The sequence below is a fragment of the Argiope bruennichi genome, chromosome 9 (genome assembly GCF_947563725.1).
Source record: "Argiope bruennichi chromosome 9, qqArgBrue1.1, whole genome shotgun sequence".
In the NCBI taxonomy this organism is placed as follows: domain Eukaryota; kingdom Metazoa; phylum Arthropoda; class Arachnida; order Araneae; family Araneidae; genus Argiope; species Argiope bruennichi.
The window spans coordinates 117,618,719-117,640,110 of NC_079159.1; the positions used below are offsets into that span (position 1 = coordinate 117,618,719).

A 21,392-nucleotide genomic window follows, 5' to 3' on the forward strand; every position below is an offset into this window, starting at 1 on the left:
TATCCAATCTTGGTTAGAAATAAAAGAAGGAAGAGTGATGATGTTTGGGATAGAAAAAATGGGAATTAGATTTATGGTGAATTGTATACGCTGTTACAGCGTAATGCATATCATGTAGCTGTCGTATTAATCAAGAGAAGGGCGTGTATTCTAACTTTTCCTTTTATTTATTTGCTCTCATATTTCGTTCAAATTTTAAGTTTCCCTCTATTTCCCAAAACAGTTTACAAATAGTTGTCTTCGATATAAAAAGAACAAAAGTCGTGAAAAAAGAGTGCAAAGCTCAAAAAATTCGAACATTAAATATTTTCTTTCCTACAGGAAGTTTTTAAAACTGCATGTATTAAAATACTATCTATGCATCTTGAGTATGACATTAATGAGAGAATAATCTATTTGTATCAAATAATTAATCATGAATGTGAAGGCTTAGCTCTTTTGTTTTCCTCTATGATTCATTTGTATTCAGTGTGATACTTTTAAATAAATATTTTGATTTTACAGATAACTTTTTTCGGTAAAAATCATAGTAGTAATACTAATTCTTTAAAAAAATGAATGCTGAATTATTTTTAAATCTTCTTTGAAGAAAATTCAGTTTTCAAAATATCGATAAAGTCTATTATTATCGTATAAGATTACCAACCATTGCAAGAGTGGATCGCTTGGATAAAGGACTAAAAAAGTAAGACATATCACTGACTCCCCGCCCCGCCCGAAGGCGCACAGATACAGAAAACCGAATGACCGGACCGCCGCAACAGCAACACTGGCGGGAACTGTGGTTGAATCCTAAGGGACATCACCGGCCACAGTACAACCCTTCCCGAAGGAAGTACGTCCCGTCATTAATGGGAAGAGCCAGATCCCCCACCTTTTAGTGTATCCTCCAGGGTGGCGAGATCCAACCACCATACCGGAAGCATCTCATCCTTTTTGCGAGGTGCCCCCCCCGGGGGTGGAATAAAAAGGTAAAAAAAGTGACGATTGGCAGAACAATCTTTTCTCATCATATTTTGTGTGCTTTAAGTGTTTCCCACACTTTTAAAATTTTATAATAGTGATCTAGTAGTGATTTTCTCAACCAATCAATGAAATTTTTCACTTACTAATAAAAATATTTTATATTCAAATATCAAATTTTATATCAAAATATTTAAAAATATTTATTACAACAGAAGCAGCACTTTTAAAAATAAATATACAGAAAAAAAACAATATTTCTGTTATATAATAAAATTAAAAATAAAATTGTGGTAGCCATAACGACAGATATAAAATGAGCTGGTTGTTATGCTCATTAACTATGTTGCTCATTAACTTCAAATTTTTGCATAAAAAGACAAAGACCAAAAAGTTTTCAAACTGTTGGTAAAAGGGGAGAAATCTTTTCCATCATTTCTTTTAATATTTTTAAATTACCAGGATATTGTAATATTGTGTTAAAATTACTATCCATAATGAGTCTTCCTCTAATTCCTCTGAGTTCAACACTTTCTCTTATGGAGAATTAATTACTTGCTTTGGCAAAAGATTCACGGATGCGTATGCTAAAATAGTTCATTGCAACTCGCAGTGAAGTCACACAAAGTATCCGATACCTTATAGAAATTGGAAAAGATATCTTCTAGATGAATTGATTTTCGATCGAAGATTGTGCTCTTGTAAACTGTCCTCAGGCAAACAATTTTTGTCGACGTTTCTCGAGCATCATTTTTACTTAGTTGGTAATTCCCTGTCGAAGTGTACAACACGTCGTTTGTGATTTTTGTAACAAAAACATTTCAACATACATGGCTCACCTTTCCAACGCTAGTTGTTAAATTCCTGTGAAAGATTCCAGATGGTTGATGCTATTTTCCCAGTGAGAAAAGATCATATCGAATCACATGCTCTTTAAATAACACAAAATATTCCAATGTTAAAAAGTCGGTGAAAGTAAATTAATTTTTTCGTGAAAATAATATTAAGCAATATGATTAATAATTCTAAGATCTGTTTTAATTCTAAGAAAAGATGATTTGAAATGACTTACCGAAGTGAAGTTCCTTCGGACCTTTATGGTAGTCGCGGCATCGACAAGAGCTGAAAACAAATAATTGTAAATTAAATAATCGTAATTAATAAGGAATGAAACAATTGAATTAATAAGGAATAAATAAGGCTGAAATAAACATTTGTAATTTATACAGCATGTGAGAATATCTATATAGATGAACTATTTTAAATAGTAAGGCAGGGCGCACAACATGTTCGTGTATTCTTTAAATAAAAAAAAGAGGAATACATTTGCCATAAATCTAGAACAGCAGTCTATCTTACTAATAGAACCAGCGGAAGTGGTCTTCTTGAACCTTTCTCACATATTCCATAACAATTGCATTTGGGTATTATTAACAGTATGCCATTGGCGAACATTAGTCTTTGACGATTGTTTTTGGCAATTGATCACTGAGATGCGGTTAATACACAATAATAAGAACACCGATTATATATTTTGGACGTCTTTCTCAAACCAACTGAAAACCAAAACTTGACTGACAACTACAATTGTAATTAAAAAATCACATATCAAATTTCATATATTTAAATCATTGAGTTTTTCAGTAATCGCGCTTACATGATTGTGAAAATACATATAGTTAACCTCTTGATAGATTTAGTTCCAAATTTGAGAGGTATTTAAACTTTGGATATTAAATCTGCTTATTTTGGTGCCATTTTAGCTTATATTTGAACAGCCTGACAGATTTTCTCTAAACTGATTTCGTTCAAAACTTGTTAGTAATCTACAAACTTAATTTTAAAGACCACGTACTAAATTTCATCCGTCTAGCTTATTGAATGCTGAATTATCTTGTACACAGACATATATAATTCCATTCCAAAGTTGTTATTTTTTTTCCTGCGCTCAGTTGGTCTAAAACATGGAGATTTATCAAAGTTTTTAAATCGATTTTTTGTCGAATACAATATTTTTTTCTTCGTCTACAAGAAAGTAAACATGGAAATGTTATTTATCCGCATTATATTAATACAAGTATTATTATTATTAATATTAAATAAGAAACACTTAAATGGATCTTTACTATTTTTATAATTATTGTCATGAAATGGAATGGCAATCATTACAGAATTTTATAATAACTACTGATATGAAAAATGGAGCTGTTTTTGAAAATTTATGTCAAAATATTCAAATTAAACTGAAAATTGTAAATAATGTTGTTGTAAATATTTGCTTATATAAAATTGGAGATTTCATTTATCAAAAATAATAGAAATTTCAACTCGCCTGTTGTTCATTATCATATCATAAACTTATTTTATTTACGGTCATATCCCAGCTTTTACTTATTTTATTTAATATCGTATCCCAACCTTTACTTATTTTATTCAATATCATATCCCAACCTTTACTTATTTTATTCAGTATCATATCCCAACCTTTACTTATTTCATTCAATGTCATATCAGAATCTTTACTTATTATATTCAATGTCATATCCCAACCTTTACTTATTTTATTCACGGTCCTATATAAACTTTTTTGTACTTTCTTACAACATATTTATAGAAACAGAACTTTCCTCGCCACGATACGAGTTCAACCACCGCTGATTCGAGTGAGCTTCAAAATTTGATTGTAATAATCAATAATTTAAACAATCAAATTGTATTCATTAAATTGCCCATCGCGCTTAATTTGGCAATGAAGCATTATTATTAGGAACATGCAAATAACAAGAGACGCAGAAGATTGAAAATATGATCGGTAAAGACAAGTATGTTACATATACATGGTTCTTTCTGAATAAAAGTGATTCAATATTTGATACCATAATATAACACTAATATTGTTCATTCTCGGACTCGGAAACTATCCGATTTTTGGCGCATGCGTTTATTTCATCAGAAATGAGGTGAGAGGAAAGATGAAAGTCGTGGATGTTTACATTTAGCATTAGGCTGAATTCAGATAACTCACAGGATGAGGAGGCGTAACAACTGCTCATCTTTCTACGCGCTTAGTGAATTAAATTCGTCGAAAAGTGCCAGTCTCGGGATTCTGAGATGAATAGTAGGAACAACTGAGTCGTTTGTTAACATGAAATATCATAATATGTAGTTCTTTATCGGGGTAGGAGGAAAAGTATATGATTCCTAATTACAAATATACAAATAGCAATAAACATAAAAGATTATATTAGTGAAAAGCTGCTCGGCAAAGGTAAACTTATTACATGTATATGATGCATTCCTCACGAAGGAAAATTATTCTGAGTATTGTGGTACAAATTACTGATTTTGTTTTCACTTTCAATCCAGCTATTTTCTTATCTCTTCAGATCATTTACTTTGTTTCATTCATTTTTATTTCAAAGTATGCAAAAGAATAACTGCTTCGGTGCTTTAAAAACAAACTTTTACTGAATACAGCGAATAAAATTTGTAATCATGAACATAAAAGGGTTAGAAAACTGTTAAAAAAAAGTAAGGAACCACGGTGGTAGATGAAAAAAAATCTCAAAATAATGTACTTAGCAAGAGAGAGGAATAAAACAGCGAGAAAATCTGAAAACTGTTGCTCTAGTTGACTGGATGCTAAGAAACAAAATTATTTTGCAATAACCATAAATATTTTTTTGATACAACTAGTTGCTCTAAATCTGAAAAATGGCAATCAATTTCACAATTGCCTAAGAGGACGCGAGCATTCATTTCTGAAATAAAATTTACACGTTCAAGGTATTGAGATAGACCTACTTTCGGCTAGGAAATGAAAACAATAGAAGACACACTTGTATTTTTTTTTTCTTTTCTTCAATCATTTTTTTGTTCGATTGATTTCCAGGTGTGTTGATTATCAAAAAGTATGGGCGGCATAAAAAGCTGTTCATGTTATTACTGTAAAAAAATAAAGGCAGAAACTTCTAGATGGTGGGGATTGTCTTTTGTTATTGGTATTAACAGCCTTAAGCGGAATGGACCAAAAGGTCAATTAAAGCTTATGTTACTTTATAGACTTGAAATCTCCCCTAAATTCATTTTCTGATTGTCAGAAATATGTCAGATTTTAATTAATTGACACCGTGTCAGTTTTTGATAATGTGTTTTTACGTTTGCCTATGAAGATAACATCTCGTGAATTTACTCCGCTAATAAAAATAACGATAACAATCAGACTTTTAAGAGTTTGATTACTGAACTATTACGTACAAGTGTTTTTGTTGAAATCTGGATGCGTCTGGAGAAGTGCAAATTATTTCTGAATATAGAAATGTTCAATACATTTTAATAATATGGCATATGAAATAAGTTTCCAAAATAATTTGCATTTGTCAGAACTGTAAAATTGGTAAAACATTCATCCGAAGAAAGCACCACCTGAATTTCATGATTTACCTTCTTATATCACGTTCAGTTTTTTCTTTCGCATATACGAAATATACTCTTATAAAGAAAGTACTGCAATCGTCAAGGAATTCGAGCTCGAGATTTTCACGAATTCTCAAGTTTCAGGCCATCATATATTTGAAAAATCCTTTTTGAAATTATGTTTGTTTGTGAACACGATAATTCAAAAACGCTTTGGTCTAAGTGGATGAAATTCGGTACATGGTCCGTACACTCAGATTTATAGAATTTTATTAAATTTTGAACGAAATCCATTCGAATGAAGTCTGTCTTTAAGGCTGTCTGAGCACAAGTGAGCATAAAACGTTAAGAATTGGAGAGATAAAATTTGATGCATAGATTTAGCATCCGAAGTGTAGAGATATGTATCAAACTGGAAACGAAATTCGCTGGTGAGGTGAAGAGGTCAACTGTCTGTCAGTCTGTACTTTCTTGAGCATGCAAAAGCAATCATTCAAAAATGCGATGATTGAAACTTTGGTACATGATCTTGTGACTACAAGTTTAATTTTGGGCCAAATTTAGGTTATACTTCGTGTCATAAAGTTGCCAAAAATGCATATTCGATTTTTGGATACTTGTATCTTAACTGAATTATTGTATATAAAGATTAATTGCCAAAAAAAAAAGGCATGATAGACTTGGTAAAAATATAAAATTCATGCCAAACATTATTATTTCATCATTATTGTTCGCCAGTATCATGCAAGGTATTCATAGTCTTACTCAAGATTTACAATTTTATGTGGAAGAAGGGGCATACCCTTATAACAGAGTATGCAAGAAAGTTTTCAGGAGACCACCTCAAGGGTTTTAGGTGTATCCCTAAAATTTAAAGCACAATAAAAAGGGATTTTATAAATAATCAGAACTACCACGAAAGAATCGAACCATTGGAAAAAGGGGAGTAACATTCCATTTAGGGCATATAATATCTGAAAGATAATCTTCTAACTTTTTGAAAAGAGAATGCGGACTTACAATTTTTATGAAAATAGTTTTCGTCTATTCGAAACTGAGTCTCATCAATGCTAAATAAGTCACATCATGCTAAAATAAGAAGGATAAAAAAAAGTAAAAAATAAAAACCTACCAGAGAGTCACCGAAAGAAGGAAATAGCACGAAAAAAAAATACCTGTTTATTTTCTAGATTAACCATTCACCTTTTATTTGACGAACAATTGCGAATTTAGACCATTTATATTTGACTGACATTCTTTGTTGCTAGGTTTTCTGCATATGAAGGCATATTTATTCGCATAATTAGTCTGCAGAATACTTCTTATTTTTTCCTGAGGGTAATTCGAAGCTCCTAAAGAGCCACAGGGTTTCTGAGGAGTCAGAAGGTTCATCCGGAAAAGAAGAGTCGTCGACCCCTCGGACAGGGGCCTGACCCGCTTCGTTCTTCCTAGAGCTGCCGAATTCGGAAGGGTTTTCCGTTTCATTTAAAAGGATCGAATGAAGCTATTTTCATCGAAGTGAATTTCACGGTGGATGATCTCTTCTTCCTCGTCGCACGCGCCACTGACTCCGTTAGAAAGAACAAGCGGCAAATTGATTCATTTATTGATTCTTTAGATCAAGTATGTTAAGACCGAGAAGTTTATATAGACCAAAACAGAAAACAGCCAATAATATAGGCTTGTTTTTTAGAGAAAGTTACATACATAGGCTTGAAATTTAATTGAGGCAATTCATAATTATCACAGTTGATACAATAAAGTACTTGTTAAAAATGTTCATAATTCTTCGGCGTAGCCACCTTCGTTTTGTACAACCAACACTCAACAATGTGGATTCTTCCTGTTGTATTTGTTGCTTATCTCCAAAAGATTGACATATGTCGGATCAGCTCCAGTAGGTTGTTGACCGCCAAAAAATCAGTAATAATAAGGGAATCGGGTATTACGTCTCCCTTAGAAATTGTGATACAATCTAGAATGTGATCCGGTGAAGCTGGATGGTCACAGTATATTTTACAAGTGGGATGGATTTTTCTACCACTTTCAAAGGAAAGACATTTAAAATGGCAATTTTTTAGTCTAGCCAGAGCAGTATGGGAGACACGGTCACATTTGATCTCCATCTGAGTGCCAGGGGATGTTGCCGTGTACCATTGGTGCGCAGGTAGAATACGCCATATGAAATTGAGTTTAGATCGTCATCTATTTATCAGCGACCTCATTACCACTAAAGTTTATGTGTGATGGGTTCCATTGGAGGTGGGCGTCGGGGTTCTGAATGATCTTCCTCAGTTTGAGCAGAATAGATACGCTGGTTTCATCGTTTGCTGGATTCTTCCTTAGGAATCAAAACAAAGTCATGTAACTCACAGGACTTGAAACTTACGAAGAGCATTTTTCCATATATGGGCTTAAAATTTAATTGAGGCAACTCACAATTATTACAGCCGATACAATAAAGTACTTGTTAAAAATATTCATAGTTCTTCAATGTTGTCACCAGCGTTTTGTGCAACTAATACTCAACGATATGGATTTTTTCTTAGGAATCAAATCACAGTCACGTAACTCACAGGGCCTGAAACTCGAGGTGAGCACTTCTCAAAAAAATATATCAGAGTGTTTATTAGATTGTTTCAAAGATTCTTAAAGCGATAAACCACTCCATCTGAGCTATGTTGCTCCAAATAGTCTATGATTTCTAATTGCTGGAAACAAACTGAGCGCAATTATATGGAAGAGCTTTATGTGTTTCATGCTACTGCTATGTTGTATCGGATGTGATTATATGATTGCCAATAGTAAATTCCAATACAATGATACAATGGAATGATATTGCAATGGAATGATACAAATGATACAATGGAAAAATATTGCAATCCTACTTGTCTCTCCTTGCAATTAGGCTGGGAATTTCTATCTTATCTTTCAGTTCACATAGAAGTTTTTCGTACTAATGGTAAAATTTGTAATTCCTTCTCTTGGTTAATATAGTGTTAATGATGATGCCGTGTCCGCGTTACCACGGAAGGGGGGTGTCAGTAGGTTCTGAGGGTAAAGACCCCTGAGCACCCGAGGGCAGAAGTCTGACTTCCAGCTCATATGAAGATGAAACACACATTTGCTTGCACAACCCCTTTTTACAGAAGGGCACCTTCTTACACCACACGGATCGAACACAGATGAAGAACGACCATGACTGAACCGGGATTCGAACCTGGGACGCCCAGATGACGGTTAAGATGCGCTACCCCTATGCAAGGATGCCGGACAATATGGCGTCCATATTCTGATTTAAAGGAATGGTCCTACTCTCCGATCCTAAAGAAGGGATTTCATCCCCTAAGACTACAATGAACGTTGTGAGACAGCTTCGCACACTTGAAAACATTCATTCAGTCTGAAGTTTAATTTTGTAAATGATAAAATAAATACTTTTTTAATGCTTTACCTGTTTATAAATGTAATAATGCAGATTTTTATTTTGCTTCTTTATTCTATTCTCACAAAATTTTTATAAATTCATTAATATTCAAATTAATTGTGAATATTTCAACAAATTGATTTGACAGATAAAAGTCAACACGAATTCTATAAATTTTCATAAGATAGGTAAAAAAAAAAAAAAAAGGAAGAAAGGAAGGCAATTGTAATTTTTTTTATATAAAACTTTACAAGAATGGAGTAATATATTATTTTAAAATCTCTTTAATAAAAATTTGATGACTGAAGCTGTGACTACATTTCTAAAAGGTCCTCATAACCTGGTTCGAACTAAAATGAATTGATTCTATGCTTGTTTTGTAATTAGCGGCAGACTGAAAAGAGCCCCACTGAGGTCCATAATTTGTAGAATTAGGAATTAGTATCTGTCTAAAAATTTCTTTTAAAGGTTTGATTAACGAAATCGGTTGCAGTTAACTCAGGCGTCTTGAAAAAAGAAGAAATTTAATCAACAAAAATTAAGAATACTTTTCTCGTTATTTGTTTCGAAAAATTAGTTACAGTAAATCAATCTAAAACAAAATTTCCTAAAAAAAATATTGATAACGATTTTAAATGGAAAAAGTCATATTGAAATTTTAATAAAGCAATCTTCTGATCTTTCCGGTAAAACATCATCAAATGAAAATCAGTCGATAAAATCTATTTCTCTGAGGATATATAAAAAAAGAAGGGAATGCTCTGGTAATTGGACAAATCAATATGCTTTGAAGTGGTATTTGACAATTGTAAAGATTTTTACCACACACACCTACTCACTCCAGAGCAATTCTTTTTTTAAATGGCCACTGCTTCGTCCGATGGTCATTTAGATGGTCAGAAACAAAGAAACTTTCGGAGTTTTTTACCGAAAAAAGATGGCAACCTGTTTCCTTTACCTCATTAAGGGCGACCCGACTAATTCGTAGATTTAATTGCGCGTTCGCTTGCGCAAAACTGACCCACTTGCTTATCATTACAGAGAGACAAAAAGAAGGGGTCATTCATCATCCTTTTGGATGTGCTACACTTCTCTACATTGTAATTACGCTGCGAACAAGTGGCTACATTTCGGTGCAGACGATGCCAAAAAGTTCAACGCTTTTTAACGGATCGTTCTTTCGTTTTCTTTCCTTTTCTTCTCCTTCTTTTCTTGTTTTGTTTTTATTCGCCGCTTTCCAATTCCAAGACGTTTTATGCTAATTCATCATTAAAACTGTACACCTCGCGCTTTGTTTCACAAACCGACAATCGTTTTCACGGGTGGTCCCTGCGTGTTGAAGGGTTAAGTAATGAATAATATTATGCATTGTTTCTCCTTGTTCTGACAGAAATTTGAGGCATTTCTTTGCATCTATCTAGTGATGTATTCAGATGTTAACAATGTTTAGGCTTGATTTCATTGTGCAGAAAAACACACACACACTTTTTTTTTTTTTTTTGTATTTCCGATATTGGAAAATGCACGTAAATGAAATATTGATGAAATACAAATATTTTTTCATCAGGTGATGAAAAATTATATTAGCTTGAATTTTATCATAACAAGGAAAATCTTTTCCATACATTGTGCTTGAAATTGATTTTTAATTAATTGAAAAGTTAACATTTTGAAAAACCTTTTATTAGCTACTATTACTTAAAAAATAACTAAATGCTAGTTTTGTCACACTAGGTCGAATGATCTGCCCTATGAAACATGCATTTTCTTTTGCTTGTAGACTTTTTCTTATTGATTATACAATATATATACTATTAGAATAAATTACCATAGATGTTTCTGTGTATTTTTTTTACACAATTTTCAGCAATAACTAAATTAAAATTTTAAAAAATTATTTTTTTCTCAAAACATGTTTTAATCATCTTTAATCCTCATTTTAGAATATATTTCGCTTTTTTCAAGAAAAATAAAGCCAGATCATTTCAAACTATTGAAAATCAACATTTTTATAAAGTCACAAAATAATTTAAATGATAACTTTAATTAAGATGACCATGTGTCTTGAAATAACAGAAATAAATTTTTAGAAGTCTACACTGGTATTAAATAAACATTAAAAAGAAAATTGGGGGAAAACCCCACCCTTACTTTCACACACACAAAAAAAAGTTAAATATCGAGTTAACTAAATTAGTTAATTCGATATTATTGCTGTATTTTTACCGGTAATTACTGCTGATTGGATGCCAAGTCAATGCTCCGAATCATTAGAGGCAAATTTGGCAACTTTTGCTACAAAATCGGAAGTTTCTATCCCTGGAATTTCGGCGATATGATGATAAGAGCGAGGATACAAAAAATTTCTAGAGCATTCAACGCTTTATCATGGAAGTTAAAAAAAGCGAAACGCAAAAGCGAAAGGTTTTGTATTCGTTTACTATGTAGACCGAAACTTTGAAAAACAGAAGGCATTTTTAGAATATTTTTATTAAATAATTTATTCGAACAGTTAATAATGGCTTAAAGAAGATCCAAGTACGAATTATATACCGTTTTCTGCCAATTAACTCGTATTAACATAATAACGAAAACAAAATGAACGAAATGAAATGCAAGAATGAATGAAAGAAAAATGATAATAACGAAAGCAGAATTATTGTTTATTATTTTGCTTTGTATTTCTCATTTTAATTTTTTGTTACTAACTGCTTAGAGAAAGTTTAATAAAATATAAAAACTAAAAATTTCATTTATCTGTAATATAAACAATAAAATAAATGGTAAAATGTGACTATTTTTTCGCAAGCTTTTATAGTGTAATCAGAGATACAGGGGAACACACCACCATTTTTTCACTACTTTGTAATACATAGCTTTGAAATTTAATAAGACAACCTCTGATATTTGTTTCAAAGTTAAAAACACCTTTGTTTATTAAAACATTTTGACTAAGCATTATTTAATCCTATAATGCATCGCGTAACCATTTGGCTACACGCTTTTATTTCTATTTATAAGCTTTCCAATGGACAGCAAAGAGTGCTTGGAAATCCCTTTTAAAATCATTTTTGATAAACATTTATAGAAAAGATCGATCTAAGGGAATAGCAGTACAACATTAGATTTACTGGAAACTTGGGGAAATGCTAAGATGGCTCTTATATGAATAGTTCTATCATTGAAAATAATTTGTATATATTGGTAAGTCAACCATCTAACTCTCCGACCCGCCCGAAGGCACACGGATTTAAACCATAAAACTGAATGACCGGACCGCCGCAACAACAACATTGGCGGGAACTGTGGTTGAGTCCTAAGGGCCGTCACCGGCCACAGTACAACCCTCCCCGGAGGAAGTACGTCCCGTCATCGATGGGAGGAGACAGATCCCCCACCTATTAGTGTACCCTCCAGGGTAGCGAGATCCAACCACCATGCCGGAAGCATCTCATCCTCATTTCGAGGTGCCCCCCCGGGGGATTGCTGCTGATGATAAAATTGCTCATGTGTACTGTGATTGTATATATTGGTAAAAAGGGACTTTTATTTTTATGCCAGAATTGTTATAACATGATTTGTTACACTAGGATATTGTTTAATTCATAAAACATCCATTTAGCAAATTCATAAATAATATGCAGCTACTCAAAACACTTCTATACATTTGGATTTAATTCTAGAATTAAGAAGTCCTCAGTAGGTCTACATCATAGCTTCTCGAATTGAATGTCATGTGATTATAAAATCAAGTGGGATTAACTTCGACTCTTGTAATATCCTAAGGCTAGGAAATAAAATACGGTCAGGCAAAGAAAGAGCCAATCATTCTATGTATCTTGATTAGAGCGCCTTCTGTTCAATTATAAATGTTGCAACCTTCTTTTTTAGTGGGAGTTTCATTTATCTACTTACATTCAAGAAGCTGTTCGTAACAGTCATCAATTAAATATAAGAAACCCTTTTTTTCCTGTCCATCGACAGTTCAGGGCCTTCAGTATTCCGAATGTCCTTGTACGTTCATTATACCTGTCTAAGGTCGCTCTCCTTACTACTGTTATTTAGTAATGGCTTTGAAACAGATATTAAAAACAAGGAAAAATTAATTACAATATAACAAATAAGTTATGGTTTCGTTTTTTTATCTTTTTATTTCGACATTATACAATATCTTCCTTCTGCTTTATATCAACGTCCTAATATATAGAATTTTGCATTTCTTTAATAAAAATTAAGTTACATAAAAAGCTGTTCATTAGATGCATAGAGATTGCCGAATGACATTTTTTGTTTCCTCGTATACGAAGCACAGAAAAAGTATTGTAGTCATAAAAAAAACAAAAAAAACCGAGATTTTTTATTTAATAAATGAGCATCCTAAAGGCTACTACTACAATCTTAATATAATCCCAAAATTAATATTCCAAGCAGCAGCCCCCCTCCCTTTGTAAGTATACTAGCAGGCCAGAAAGAAGGATAACATTTCTTTCGAATAAAAAGGATGAATTTTAATTGCTAGGTAAATGAGCAATTAGATCTCTGTCTTAGTCGTTCTTTTTGTTGATCTGCCGATCTTTTTGTCACATTAGAAGAGATAATTGAAAATCTACTCCTATTTGTTTTTTTCTCATCTTTTAAATAAATTATCTGGATACAAATATCAGTTCTTTACAAAGGGAAACAAATGAATATTGAGGCGTAATCACCAATCAATATTCGTGGGGAAGGAAGTAAGTTGATTAATTAGATTTTTGTCCTGTTAGTTTCCTAATTCATAATTTTTTTTAAAAAAAGATACCATTGGACAGTAAATGGGAGAATTTTAGCTCCCAGGAAACTATTTGAAATACACAATTCGCTGTTTTTGAATTGACGAACCATCTTTCATTATGGATGAATGAATGCAAGGATATGATATGGTATTCTATCCTGGCCTGTAATTCCTTCCTTCTAAATATTTAAAATGTTCTGTAATGGAGTTGAGAAAAAAATAGAGCAGCTTGGTTTTAGGCCAGTTCGTTCAAAAATAGAAACTGTATACCATGTTCATTAAAAACAAGTTGTGGCACTCCCTCGGCCATCCGTCCATGATTCGAATTTAAAGCACTGACTGTCAGCAGCAGTGGATGGAGTGCTGATCATAGGAGTGGTGACCTTTGGGACAGCCAACCTTTAGGGCGATGGGAAAGCACGCTGTCTAGAAAAAACCGAGCAAACCACGCCCGGTTGACTTTGGCGTGGCGATCAAAATGGTGATCTTCAAACTCTTGGTTTTTAAGAATAAAATCATTCTGTGACTCTAAATCAACGACTGCAATAACTATTAGACGACAATGATAATAATATGTCACCGAACAATATATTACTTGATTTACTTTGATAGTATCGAGTGACACTGAGAGGATCTTGCGTTAAAAATAATGAATTTCGCAGAAGAAGTAGCGTAGCGAAAGTAACTGGGGCTGGAACATAACATTTCTTCTTCATTCCTTCGCCAGAATGACTTGAAAAGTGCAAATGATTCAATATGCAAAACATTTTGTTGTTGTTCTCTTAATATATTTGACTTCATAAAGAGGAATAAAAGCACTAACATTTTATCACCATGGCGATATCTAAGGTTGGCGTTCATGTACATTTATATTCCTATGCCCGCGATCATTATACCACTGCTTGGTAAGTGCATTGTTTTTTTAGGTGAAATTATTGAATGAATGATTAAAAATAGATCAAAATCTAATGTTCCTGCAATGCCTCGCTATCAGACCTTCGAAATTCAAATACTTGTGATCAGGTGCTTGAAACATTGAGACAGAGACGCTGAATGGAAATTTCTTGGATTTTATATCAGATGCCACTGTGGATTCTTTATACATGCAGATGTTTCATGCACATATTTCGCAAGAATTAAGCTTTTTATTCTGAATTTATTTCAAAATTTCATGAACAGGTGCCCTTTCAGGTTCCATTTTCGTCATATTTTTTAGAATGTACATCATTTATATAGATTTATAATATTTGCCTAATTTTTCCTAACATAATGGTTTAATTAGTTATTAGGATAATTTATTTATATAGCATATCTCATATTTCCTATGAGAGTAGCTATCAATATGGTAAAAGAGTAAATAAATGTGCATTTCATTCTTTTATTTCTTTATTATAAAATTTTTTTTCTTTGATCTAGCAACTATTCAACTCAACGTTCGCTTTGTAATAAGCAACAGACAATAGACAGCGAAATGAGAATAGTCTATAATCTTCCAATTAGCGAACACATTTTAACAATTTTCAGGGCAATTATTATTTTACTTTCACAATGGAGCATTTTCCGCCGTCCCGTATTTAAAAAAAATGTAAAAGAAAAGTCTTTAACTGGGCTAATTTTGCAGCAACTCGTCAGTCTACCGAAAACGTTTCTCTCTCTTTTTTTTTCTCTTCGAACCACCTGTATTTTGAAATAAGTATTGAATGTTCCTTTTTACCAAGTGATCGCTCATGGTGTTCTTTTTAGTTCGCCTGCTCGGAGTGACACAGTTTCTGAAGCCGACGAAAAGAAGGGGGGTTGGGGAGGGGAGTATCTTTTCGATGACCAGCCACGTGATCGTAGAGTTTCTCGTTCCAATTTGGCTCGCGTGGCATCGCGCAACAGGTTCTCCCCCCCTCCCCCAATCCAAATTGGATCAAGTGGAGGAAACTCAATTACGACTGATACAGTGTAATCGGATGAAGCAAATTTCCTCCTGCCATCGAAAACAATGGGACGCCTCCACCGGACCCTGGGGGGAGTGAAAGGCTTTTGACAGCCATTAATCGTCCAAGAACGACTTGACATTAACTTTCCTTTCATGCTCTAATGTCTTCCTCGAACTCATTCATTATCGCCTCCGCATCGTGAATTCCAATTTATTTTGTATCAGATGTACAGGGTGTCCTAAAACTGCTATTATACTTTTAAAAACTATTAAAAAGTTTGGAATTTAATTAGTGACAACCATATAATTGCATACATTACGAGATGGTATTAGTTTGAAACATTTACAGCCCGTTCATGATAACCGCAAGTGTTGTGTAAAACGACGGGAATTCAGCGATGTGACAGTCGTATATTACCTGAAGTGGTGCAAGTACTTTTGATAGATCACCGGGAATGATCTGTTACTTAAAGAACATTTATAAACAGCGAATAGAGAATATTGCAAAATGGTTCTTTCATTTTTTTGGAAGCAAATCATAATCACAATGTCTAAAATCCAATTAGAATAATTCTCAGCCCAAGTGAGTGAAAAGAAATCAGTCATAGTTTGTCATCGAACTGTCAAAAAGATTCTAAAGATTTTTCTTCTAATATGTCGCTTCTTCCGAATCATTAAATTCTGTGTAGATACCATTGTACCATTCTGTGTAGAAACATTATTATTTCAGGATTTCTACGACTTACACATTGCCGGAAATAAGCTTATTTTCTTGGCACTGGCGATAATGAAAACCCATAGAACTGCAAACATCGCTGTGGAGCGTATTTTGAAGCTGGTCTGTACACACCCATTGTATCTGTCTTAAATTATAAACATTATGTTTCTGTTGTACCCACATAAATAAATACATCGAGAACTAGATCCAGTGATTCTGTGGGGAATTCAATGTAACATCTGCATTTTACCAATATGTTTGTCAATAATAACAAGACAAAGTAATAATCAATTCATTATTTTTTTTTAAAAAATTCTCGATTATAATTAATGGAATTATTTAAAAAAAGAACATTAAAATATTGCATTAATTATTTGTTTCATTGTTATTCAAATTATATATACATTTTTAAGCTTAGTGCTTGTGTGATCTGATCTAACCTAACAAGTAACCTTTAATAGCTCGGACATAAATGACATAAAGGGCACAGGTGGTTTAAAAAAATTTACAATTGGTTTGTTGGAAATAATTATAAAATCGTACAATTTATGGGAAACTTTATTGTGCGATTGTAATCGTACAAACTTTAGAGAGAAAAAAATGGTCGATTTAATTATTTATTATCAGTTTTGACATAATTTTTTACAATTAATAATACTAATTTATATAAGATTATGAAATATGATAAAATTTCAGTATATTGAAGAGTTTATTTGTTCAAGTTTGCTGAGTTCATTTTTCTTGCTCAAGCTATCTTAACCATTCTGAGATGTTGAGCTTTCTGTCCATAAAATGGGGATTTAATTATCTGAATCCGATTCCCCGTGACACAATTACGATATGCACAAATGTAAGTTAAAGCTATTCTAACATTTCTTAAACGGTATTATATTTACCCTATTTTCATATAATACCATAAAGTTTCAAAGCACTCTGGATCTAAGGCTGAGCAGATCAAAGTCTGCCCTGTCTTAGATCGAGAGTTAGAACAGTCTTAAAGGGACTATCTTTTACTGATTGTGTGGATGCTCAGTCTTTAGATCGAGAGTTAGAACAGTTCTAAAAGGACTGTCTTTTACTGATTGTGTGGATGACTAGGATTTTTAATTGGTGTAGTTTCTGAATAACATTCAGTCTTTAATTATCACCTCATGAAGAGATCGTTTATTAATAACTGATATGGAACAATCATTTCCAATCTCATTTGTAAAACTACTCCTTCTCATGAGCAGTAGTTCCTTCCCATATAAACTTGGCTGAAAATGATCACTTTTTAAAGATGTTTCTATTGATTGTCTGCCTTGTTCAGTTTAGATCACTCCAATGAAAGAAGATTCTAAAGGAGTTCTCTTTCTCGCCATTTGTGTAACAAGAAATGCCTTGCTGTTGATTTAGCGTTCATTTGAGACAGATTACAGCGCGATGCACTCTCCAGTTTTCAAGAGACCGTCTTTGAAGTTTATCTTTTGAGTACAGAGAAAAGAATTTTTCCAAGTACACACTAATAAATATTTTCTGCATTCATTTTAGTGAACCGGATTCTCCATCAAGGCGGTTGAAGAAAATCTTCCGTGAGTTTCCGTGAGTTAGTTCCGTGAGTGATTTTAAAAGTATGTAGCATGATGACGTTTGTACGTTTCACTGCATAAATCCAAGGAGGATAAGAACTGCAAAATAGGTTTGTTACTGATTATATAAGAAATGTTAGCACACCTGATATAAAAAGGGCAACCTTGAGTGAAATATTAATGTTCATGGTAATACAAAAAGACTTTTGTATTCAATCACAAACATTTTGTGAATGAAACATTTTAATTTTTTATTATAACCACTACATCACGAAAACTGACGGAAGGCAAAAGAAGCTTTCGCTTCCATTTAAAAAAATCAGAAAAATTCAACAAGTGTCTAAAATTCTCGTCATCACTGTATAATGTATAATCCTCAAAATGTTTAAACGTGAAAGTCCTGGTTACTGGAATTGATATAATTTAGCAATATTTCAGGGAAAATATTTAATATAAAAAGTATTTAATACTTTTCTTTTGAAAATTTTTCAACATAGTAAAGATCATATTGGATAAGATCAATATTTTGTATCGGCATATCCTTTTTTTTTCGCAAGCCTTGACCTTGATACAAACAAATTGTCGCATTAGAAGAGTTGAACTTAAAAAAAAAAGAGCTCATTAACATTCTGGAGTGAAAGTGTGATGTAATTTGATCCACAGCGTGATCGCATCTATAATGGGTGAAAAAAATCTCTTGAAAGCCTCACGGAGTTTTTTCCTCTTGCTCTAAGAGATTTCCGCGTAATTTATTACTTTCTTGAGTATTTTATGAGACGCTACATTGAAAATGAAAATGGGTGCTATAAAATGCAAAGCTAAATTAGATATTCTGAGACATTTTCTTTTTATTAATATTAACACTGTGGACTCCGAAATACGATTTTTCTAAATATAATAAATTATTGCATGAAATTACAAAAATATTTCAATTTAATGAAGTGTTCATTTTTACAATTTTGCTGGAGTCAAAAATTCCCTATCTATTTTTACTTTGTCAAAATGCCATGTATCTTAAAGACAAATAAGATCGTATATTTTTGTATCTTATATATTTTCTAAACGTTGGGGAAATAATTATAATTCATTAATAATAACACTTTTTTATCACAAAAATTATAAAATTGTATGCATAGTATTCAAGCCAAAATCAAAATTCAACAGAAAAAAAATTGTATAGGATCTTGGCAAAGTGCTTGCTTTGGTACTGAGAAACGCAGTTTCTAAGCCTGATTCTGCTAAATATTCAGTATGTGGATTTGATGAATGTTAAAATCATCAAACCTATGTGATTTAAATATGATTCCATAGGTATGGAGTGGAATTTTGGAATTAGGGTACTGGCTCAGGTGGCACTTGAATGACCGGATTCAAAATTATAAATTATATTTTTAAATATCTATCTAGTATCTTCGAAATGCCGGCGTCCTGGCATAGGGATAGCGCATCTTCCCCGTGATCTGGGCGTCCTGGGTTCTAGTCCCGGTTTGGGCATGGTTGTTCTTCATCGGTTCTATCTGTGAGATGTGTGAATGTACCCTCCTGTGAAAAGGGGTTGTGCAAACGAATGAGTGATGCGTGGGTAGCAAAGTCGTGCTCTTGGCTCTAGTTAGCGCTACTAAACAAACAAGAGACGCTCCCCCACCGGCTTAAATCGCTGCCTTCGAAACAGCAGGCTTGTCCATAGCAAGTGCCATAAGAAACAACAACAGTAGACTCGAAATGAAATTTAAGCTAATGAAAACTTAGCTTTATTTGTAATAATCCTCTTATAAGCCACAATTTTTTAGTTACCCAATTTTAAACAGCTTTCTTTATTAGTGAGTAATCTCGTTTTAAAACATAAGATGGATAAAAAAGTCGTCTGTAAACAATAAATTTAGGCTATGAATGTAGAAACATGTTATGTTTAGAGTAGAACATGGTGTTACAAATGCAAAGGACAAGAGAAGGCTTCACTGGAAGAGATTCGGCATAGGATTTTCTGATATAAAAACTTCTCTTGAAATTCTGCTAAATGAAGATGAATAACCTCAGTGGCTTACATTGTTCTTATATGAGTTACGTTTTGTTACTTAATCATCCATATAAGCAACACTGATTCCCATTTTTAATAGAACTGAACCAGACTTACTTTTGTGTGTGTTGAGGAAAGTAGAGCCAAACAGAAGCAGTAGCCAGAGCTTGGGGCCAGCAAAGTATCTTCTCATCCTTCCACGGCTCGATCATCGGTCCGCTTCTGCAAAAAGACACGAAATGGTCAATAAAGACGCAAAGATAAAAGAGTCTTTCTTTACTACTGAGTTCGACAGCATTGAAATACTATAAAAAGTAATAGTTTACATTTTTAGGTTCTCGCACGCAATGTGTAATGGAAGTAATGAACATCAAAAATTCAAACTCTGATCTGATCTCTACGTTTTAGACCTCCCATATTCCGAAAAAACATTTTTGAAATTGTGTCTCTCTGCCTCTCTGCCTATGGATACGATAACTCAAAAACATTTTGAGCTAAACGAATGAGTTCAATTTTTATATGGACAAGATAAATCTGATCGATTTCTATCAAGTTTTGAACGAAATCCATTCCCAGGAACTCTATCTGTCTTGCTGTTTGAGAACACGTGAGCACTATAACTACAAAACGTAAAGAGCTAGATAAATAAATTTTATAGATTTCTATCACATTTTGAACGAAATCCATATGTCTTGCTGTTTGAAAACACGTGAACTCTATAACTACAAAACGTAAAGAGCTAGATAAATAAAAATTGGTACATAAGTTTAGTATTTAAAATGTAGATTCTTATCAAATTTTGAACACAATTTGCTAATTAATTTAAAAATGAAAAATTCCACTAAATCAACTCATTTTTAAACGAATTTTAGTCAACTAATAATAATTTTTTATTAACAACCAATTTAAAAACTTAAAAAAAAACCCTTTAAGTATATTTACTTACATCAAGTGCCTTTTATATTCTTAAAGGACTTAAATCTCAAATAGAATGTTTCATTTAATTAAGACGTAAAACAAATTCTTGACTTCTATCAGTAAATCACAGGTTAATTTGCCAAAGATGCACATGGTTGCAGCTCGTTTCTTATTTTTAATTTCCGTAAGTCGTCAGCATATATTACTAGTTTGCCCGAGTTATTAACTTCTTTTTATTTCAAAAATTCCTTTGCACTCATTGATTGCTATTTTTTATCCTGTGCCATTAGGGTGGCATAATCCTAGTTTTGAAACAAATCATCCAGAATATTTTATACGTACCGCTTTTGGGGATCATCTGTTTAACAGGGGATATTGATTAGATTTAATTAAATCATTTCGATATAACCTTGTGGCCATGAATACATCAAATTGTCAGGCATTAATGTCCCATCATTTTAACTCAGTTACGTCTATTCATTATGTAAACCTTTCATAAACCTTTCTCATGAAAGCAATCTCGTAACATCACAGAGCTGTTAAAAGCATAATTGCGCAGTTCAAGTGTTTTCCAAATCTTCCCTTATTGTAACTCGTCTAGTAAATAGTAATACTAGATAAAATTCTTCTTCTTTTACTTTGAATAATGGCAGACAAATCATGCATTTTG

The 21,392-nt window shown here is 32.8% G+C and overlaps 1 protein-coding gene across 6 annotated transcripts in view; it reads right to left on the reverse strand.

Moving 5' to 3' along the window:
• The window catches only part of LOC129985360 (uncharacterized), a 116,887-nt gene that overhangs the window by 41,035 nt on the left and 54,460 nt on the right, over nt 1-21,392 (reverse strand). For all 6 annotated transcript variants that reach the window (XM_056095361.1, XM_056095363.1, XM_056095365.1 and 3 more), the window contains exons 2-3: nt 19,922-20,026; nt 2,036-2,085 (exon numbers count right to left, since the gene is read on the reverse strand). In XM_056095361.1, coding sequence (XP_055951336.1) covers nt 2,036-2,085; nt 19,922-19,997 — 126 coding nt within the window. In that variant the 5' untranslated portion in view covers nt 19,998-20,026. The remainder of the gene's footprint in view (nt 1-2,035; nt 2,086-19,921; nt 20,027-21,392) is intronic.